This window comes from Myxine glutinosa, chromosome 7 (genome assembly GCF_964187855.1).
Source record: "Myxine glutinosa chromosome 7, kmMyxGlut1.1, whole genome shotgun sequence".
Classification (NCBI taxonomy): Eukaryota; Metazoa; Chordata; class Myxini; order Myxiniformes; family Myxinidae; genus Myxine; species Myxine glutinosa.
In genome coordinates, this window is record NC_136267.1 from 88,369,818 (window position 1) to 88,377,618 (window position 7,801).

General features: G+C 43.6%; 1 protein-coding gene across 7 annotated transcripts in view; it reads left to right on the plus strand.

Moving 5' to 3' along the window:
- The window catches only part of LOC137431393 (cyclic AMP-responsive element-binding protein 5), a 219,280-nt gene extending 211,881 nt beyond the window's left edge, over positions 1 to 7,399 (plus strand). For 5 of the 7 annotated variants that reach the window (XM_068122675.2, XM_068122679.2, XM_078781978.1 and 2 more), the window contains 4 exons: positions 1,591 to 1,890; positions 2,250 to 2,450; positions 3,427 to 3,532; positions 3,789 to 7,399. In XM_068122675.2, coding sequence (XP_067978776.2) covers positions 1,591 to 1,890; positions 2,250 to 2,450; positions 3,427 to 3,532; positions 3,789 to 4,048 — 867 coding nt within the window. In that variant the 3' untranslated portion in view covers positions 4,049 to 7,399. The remainder of the gene's footprint in view (positions 1 to 1,590; positions 1,891 to 2,249; positions 2,451 to 3,426; positions 3,533 to 3,788) is intronic. The other 2 variants (XM_068122677.2, XM_068122678.2) reach the window with 2 other exon arrangements.
- Positions 7,400 to 7,801: the final 402 nt, after the last annotated feature.

Below are 7,801 nucleotides of genomic sequence, written 5' to 3' on the forward strand. Positions count from 1 at the left end.
GGGCGGAAGGTCAGATTACAACTACAAGAGGGACAGCATAGAAAGATAGGCACTTAGACACACTTATCTTATTCCCGACAGACCACAGATAAACAGGACAAAAACTGACTCACACGGGGATTGATGGCAAGGAAAGCGGGTATTCGATGGCCAGCACAAGGTGCACCTTGTGCTCAGGGACAGGATAGCGCGGCCCAAAAGATGCAGGAGGTCTCTCAGCGCTCGGAGGTAGTGACTTCTCTTTCTCCAAGCTGGGGGCGCATCTCTCCTCACATCCGGTAAGTCGCCGCGTATATCCGGCGGGGAGTGACACGCCCTCGGCTCGTTAGCTCCGCCCCAGATGGAATCGGCACGTTGCTTCTCATTGGGTGCGTGCGGGGGGGTTACCGGCTCCGCCCTTGACGAGGGGCTGACAAGGAGCCCCTTCGTGGTAACCCCGTCGGAGCGCATGGTCAATGGCGGCTAACCGAGCCGGTGTGAGGACGCACACTCCCCCGCGCAGCGCCGTTGTTGTAGTTGTTGTTGTTGTTGTTGTAGTTGTTGTTGTAGTTGTTGTTGTAGTTGTTGTTTGGGGAAGAAGATGGGAGGAGGTGGTATGGGAAGGTCCTAAACTCACTACTGGTGCCATATAATCACATTCTGGTGCAACGAAGAGTCAGAATTAATGGAAACGAGTCCTTAACTGACATAGACTAAGAATAACTAGCAAGATGTCCGAAAGTTGTCTACGTGAGATGCGGTGGACCTGGGCACGACATTTAATGGGGGAAAAAGGGGAAGGTCGGTTCTACAGAGTGTTGTTTACAGACAATGGGACTAGGGAATGGGGGATTGGGGATAGTTGGGGAGTATTGGGGAAATAGGGGAATATTTACAAGCGGATATGGAGGCCAAATCCCATATTCGCAACAATATATATATATATATATATATATATATATATATATATATATATATATATTGGCTGTCGAGTACCTTTCGGAACTTGAAAAGTTTTACGAAGATGGTAAGCAAGAGCAAAAACGTCCACAAGTACCTTTTCATGATCATGAAAAGTAGAATCGGCAGGGTGTTCAATTAAGGCTCTCCAATTTTGAAAAGACAGAGCTGTGAGGATTGCAATTGGTGAGTGGAAGAAAAGAAGAAAAAAAGAGGTAGAAAAAGAAGAAGAAGTCCCATGTGGAAATCAGGCACAAACATGTCCAGGTTAATAATAATAAGGAACAACAACGTTTGTCCTTTTGAAATGCAAGGTGCAATCCAAAGCTGGAATGAAAATGGCTGACACGTTTACAATCTTAATATCATTTTAACAGGACAAACACAGAGGTACAACAAAGAAACAGAAGAAGAAAGGAGAACAAAGAGGAAGAGGAAAGTTCTGATGTGGTTTTGTAGAAGGAGCAGTTGTGGTTTTGTTGACTTTCCCAGGAAGGAGAAGAATACAAATACATTTAATTTTATTTTGCAAATAAATATTTTACTATTTACTCCCAATTATCATTGTCACATTCAAAACTTTTGTCGTGAAGTTTACTTACCCAGCACACAGGAAAGTACTGCTGACCTTCTCATGCTATTTCTTTGCAGAGACTTAAGGCCTGTTTGACCCAACAGATTCCTCCACACCTCGCCAACGGAAATGTGGGAATGATGGGTGGTGGTGGTGGTCTGGGCCTCTGCACAAGTCACCATGAAGCACTACAGCCAATGACGGCTCACCACTCTCACGGTCATGGTCTCCACAATCCGCACGGACCTGTTAGCCATCGCGGTCCACATGGACACCACCTCCCTCACCACCCACACGACTCGCAGCACCAGGCAGCCCTGCACCATCACAGCCATCATGTTCAACACCACCAGCAACCTGGGCTTACACTTCAGCAGGTACACTGCCACTTATATTTAGATTCATTATATGCAGTAACGAAACCAGAATACAGGTCCAGCATCTCCCTTCCTCAGTTATAGTTGGACTGGTAGTTGAAGTTGATAGGCTGGTACTTTGGCAAGGCGAGTTTCCATATGAGTGGATTTTCAAATAATCTCCTTTTGGTTCCCTCGTTGTTGATGGTTAATTATAATTTGTGAGGGTCAGACAAGAGTCAGAAGGACCTTAGAGATTATTGAAAGACCTGAGTCTTGGGTAGCAGATGATTTTTTTCTGATTATAGAATAAACAACTCATTTGGTCTCTCTCTTCCCACCTCCATTTCCTCTTGTCATTACCCTCTCCTCCATTTAAGCTGCCCCCCATGATGCCCCCACAGGCTGGTGGGGGTGGGCGGCGGCGTCGCGTGATTGATGAAGACCCAGATGAGCGACGGAGAAAGTTCCTCGAGAGGAATCGTGCTGCAGCGACACGTTGCCGTCTTAAGCGCAAAGCCTGGGTTCTCTCTCTGGAGAAGAAAGCTGAGGAACTGACTCAAACCAACATGCAGCTGCAGGTAGCAAGCCTTGGTGTTGTACACCTCTCCTTTCCTATTCCATCTCCAGGCCCGCATGACGTCATCACCAGGCACCAAATGGGACCCGGCGATGACGCGCGCCAAAAGGGAGTCCTCGGTTTTCACTCCGTTTGTTTTGTTTTCTTTCTTGTTTGTTTGTTTGTTTGTCCGGGCAATATCTCAGCCATCATTTGAACTAGGAAACTGAAATTTGGGCAAAATAGTGAGCACGTGCTTTGGCAAAAACGTTATTTATTTTTTTGATTAATCAATTGATTGATTAATTACTTAATTATTATCGATTTATTAAATACTTATTTATTTTCTGTCTCATCTGAGCAATATCTCAGGCACCTTTTGAGCAAGGAAGCTGATATTTGGACAAGACAATGACCAAGTGATTTGGCTGTGAAGGGTATTTTTTATTTATTGATAAATCAATTAATTATTTAATTATTCAATTAATTGCTTAATTCATTAATTTTTTAAGTTACAGATACGGATGAAACACTGGTGGTTTGGGTATGCTATTAGCTATTATTTCACGATTATTATTTATTGGTTTTAATTACGCAAATAATCAATCAATTATTGTACACCTCTCCCTTCCAATACCATCTCTATGTGCTGCACGGTGGCATCGCCGGGCGCCAAAGGTGCCCCGTTAATGCCGCGTGCTGGAGCATATATTATTTATTTATTTGGCATGGGGGTGGTGTACTTTGAATGTATCTGTACTTGTTTTTCCTTGTTTGTATTTCAACTGGTAAGGCCTTCATCTAGTAATATCTTCAACAAGGAAGTCAAGGAAATGCACCTTTGTGTTTTTTTTCCTAGGAGTTAGATTTCAATCGGCAGGTGTATTGCACAGGCTGCACCACGCCAACACATAACAATACGACACCAGGCAAGCTTTGTAAATACATTTTGTGGCATGAGTGTCTGATTGTGTCAATGCTGGTTGTTATTCCTGCAGAATGAAGTGGCACTTCTGAGGAATGAGGTGTCGCAACTAAAGCAGCTTCTTATGGCTCATAAGGACTGCCCAGTGAGTGCCATGAAAAAATCTCAGGGATTTCTGGGTAAGATATTATCTTCTTCCTCTAATAAAAATTTTTGTGACAACCATACACAACTATTATCAACCTTTTTCTTTCTCCTCTTCAGTGTTCCATTCAATCACAGTTACCAATACCATAACGTAGTGCTTTAAAGCAGGTTAGGCATCCATTTGTTTGTTGCACTGCTGGAGGAGTAAAATCGTAAGAGGAGCTACATTGTGCAGATCAAGTATTCTTCTGATGAGTTTGATAAGTGTCATGTCCTGTCTCACCACAGATGAGTGTTCTGCCGATGATCCGTCTCGCTGCTCCCAGGTTATCCAGCACCCTTCATCCAGCTCATTCAGCACCACCGCCATGGGCTCTCCGGTGATGGTGGTCTCTGACATGGGTTCTCCTGGCCTATGTTCCAGTTCCTTGTCTTCTTCACCACTCGGACAACTAACCACATCGAGGACAGACCTAATGCATGGCCACGGCCAGGCGGGCGACAGCAGTTTGGCGGGTCCGTCTCCGGTGCTGCCACTCACCAGCTGATGGTGGCCTCGTGTTGAAAAGTTCGGGAAACACATTGCGTCTCCTTTCTGCAGAGATCTCACTGGGCCTTCAAGCCTCGATTTATCTTCCCCTTTAATTACAATTATCATTCGTTCTTTTTTTTCATTATCATCCCTTACCCATCAATTAACCTCAAATGCTTTTCTTTTTCTTTTCTTCTCAATCTTGCATTTTAAAAACTAAATTGCAATTCTTAATTTAACGAGTAGAAGTATATTCACTGCTTTTCCTATTACTCCAAAAAAAAAAACCACCAGCAAGCATCTCCTCACAATTATTTCTTGGCTTGAAAGCAAGTATGCTTGACTTTCACTTCCGTATGTTCCACAGCACCAGCATGAAGCGCAGCAGCCATAATCATAGCATAATCATTTAAAAATGAAACAGCAGTTGGCTTATGGTGTTTGAGGATGAGAGGGTGGTGATATCTGAGGGCCTTTATGACGACCCATGCACACAGCAATGTGTGTGCACTGAACTCCACTGACACCACTTCTATTTACATTCGTCTATAAACACAATTCACGAACATCACGTCCATTCACATCGAGGTACAAACACTGCCCAAAGCGTTTTGTCACCAAAGACACCAAATAAATTTCTCAACATGGCGAGTGTTTGAACACACAAACGCGAAAGATTTTGCAAAAGGATTGCATCTGATCTGTAAATTAAGGTTTTGTTCCAATCTAACAGACACTTGTTCTCCCGTACAGATGCTTAAACCAAGTCACCATGTAAATATTAACATGTTTATAAAATGTTTATTATTACACGGAATTATGATCCGAACGTGTTGTATTTGAGGACCCAGAAACGATATAATGGTACAATACTCTAAACTTCCTGCACTTTAAAAGAAAGTTTTGTTTTCTCAAGTACTAAAGTACTTGACAAGAAATAAGCATTTGATGCAAAATATTTGCAAATAAGTGAGATTTTGAGGTTCTTGTTCGAGAATGTATTCATAACCATGGGGGTTTTTGAACAGTGTTGTATTTACCTTTTTATTTTGTTTGCTTGTTTCCCACCTCAGACTTTCCAGAGCACTTATACAGCCAAAGACGATGTACGTTTGTCTTTTGTCTTCACGAGTTTTTTTCTTGTAAATATACATTATTCCGAGAGGATATAATATTGTACATGTATAATGCAGACATATTCCGGAGCCTGGCGGACATGTCGGAAGATGCGCCAGTAGAACGTGAGAAATCCACGTCGAGATGATTGGTTTTAAAGGAAGGTTCCAAGCAGATATTTGCATACCTGGTGGGTTTATCCTGTGCAGGTGGCCTACAGTACACAGCACGAGTTCGAGGCAGTGCTGTTTGGGCTACAGAAGAGACTGCTCGGTGGAGTCTTAGACTCGCTTGGGCACGGCTCGGAATGATGCTCAGAGTCCAATGTGGAGTTTTCGTTCTGCTTCCATGTGATTTCACTTAAATCGTTCACACAGACGTCTAACTAGGCTCCTCGTACATGACAACGGTCTAACTAGGCTCCTCATACATGACAACGGTTTATTCAAGGCCGTCTGGGTGTGGTTACCCAGCTAATACAACAACGTTGTGCCAACACTTAATTCCAATGTCTGACCAACGTCTGTCCAACGTCGTTCCAACGTTGGGCCAGTGCTCCCTTCCAAAGTCGACCCACTGTTGACCCGCCAGGACAAAATTACGTCGGCCCAACGTTGTTTTTTTGACGTTGGCTCAATGACGGGGCTGACGTTGGCCCAACGTCGTTGTGTTAGCTGGTTACCATTCTGAGTGTGTCACGTCATAACCATATGGGGAGATACTGCATCACCCAGATTGAGCCAAGGGGTTGAAAGGAGATTGCACTGAAAACTGCTCGTTACGTTATGTTGTCTGCTTTGTTTTTGCGGGTTTCCGTGTGAAAGGTCGGCGCCATGCCCTGGGAATTCCACATCCTCAGAAGCCACACATGCATTCAGGAATCCTAACTTGGTGGTTTTGTGTGGCTTATAGTTTATGTCAAAATTCCCTCCTGGAGACATGAACGCTGATTTAATCACAAAAGAAAGCACCAACTATAAATGTTAAGCATGCCTTGAGTTAGCTAGGAGTTGGTACGTTCTATTTTGAGCTTATACAGCCATACAGATTGATAGATTTGGTGGAAGGTTTTGGTGTAGATCACACCAAGATCATTCAATAGTGGTCCTTCGTTCAAAACGAATTACTTTAATCCAGTCTGACACTCTACTAATGGTCTACCCTCGTATGCTCAATTGATATGCTCAACACCAACCCAAATTATCCATCGTCCCTTGAAAGCCCCGGGTGGTCTCTCGGAGGATGCTTTTCATGAAACGAATCGAATCGAGAGCCACATGATTGAGATGGGATCAAGGTGAACGCTTTGACCCAAATCCAGGTGTATGACCACTTTCATAGATAAAATGGCTTTCAACGCCCTTGGTATCCTTTTTGATGCCAGGAGGCTCTGGGGAGTTTGCACCTGTTGATGATGGGAGGCAATGACTCTTGAACGCAAAGTTGTGGCACGTGGTGTGTCGACCCGAGGTCGGAACGCCAGCCATAGATGGTCTCGTATGGAATAGTTCAGCCTCAATCACTGGATGATGTCGTTAGTCATTTTCTTGTTCACGGGTCTTTCCTCCCTATACTCACCGAAGGTGAGATTTGATGCAAATTTTGGAATCAAACTTCCCTCGGAGAATCCGAAAATTCAGAACGAGTTTCTGCGAGTGAATGAAAAGCTATAATTATTTTATTTATTACAATGATGGTCTTGAGACAATTGTGCATGTTCCATATCCATCTCCAGATCTCTCTCTCTCTCTCTCTCTCTCTCTCTCTCTCTCTCTCTCTCTCTCTCTCTCTGGTAAATCCCTTAGCAATCACTTAATACACCTGCAGAATTTTCCACGAACCTCAACGTCACACTGATGGACTTTGGTGATAACTTTAGCATATTTTTACATTCTCCAGCTGTGTTAAAATCACACGCACATCTGGCCAAACACTCGCCTCCGCACTATATACCATACTTGAACTTCAAAGGGCTCAAAGTGCTTTCTTACAAGAACCGGAGCCTTTTTTAAAAAACCATCATTGTGGTCCATGTCCATATGTTGTACTTTAGGTGAAAAAGAGTTTGTACAACACACTTTAAGGGCTCAACAATGTATAAGAACGCATTCACGAGGTGGAAAAAAGCTCGTTTTACTCCAGCTCCACTGATCCATCAACGAGGATGGTTTGAATTCCATGTTATCTCCATGGTAACAATGCATGTGCTCTTGTTTGAGACCTTTATTAAACTTCTGATGCAATCGATGTATCACAATGACTCTTAATATGTTCCTGCTGTTTACGAATTTCACACCCAACTTGTTTTTTACCCTGTTCACTAATCACATCACACCACCTAGCTCAGCTGAGTTTGCATTTCTGGAGGACCATCAAATCTATATTGCGTGCTACTGGTGTTGTGACCAACCACAGGGTGCATTCAGATAACCACACCCAAAAGAGGAGATAACTACACCCCAAGTCCCGGATTCTAAGCCGTTGGAGAAAACAGAGCACGTGTAACCAAATACTAGTTAAACAGAACTATTGTGTTGAGCACGTGATGGTTGACTTGATGGTGCAGTGAGCAACAGACGCAACTAATATGGCACTTTTGAAATAACGTAATCTGCCCTAGATTGCTCGGCAAGCATGCGCAGAAACTCCGAGT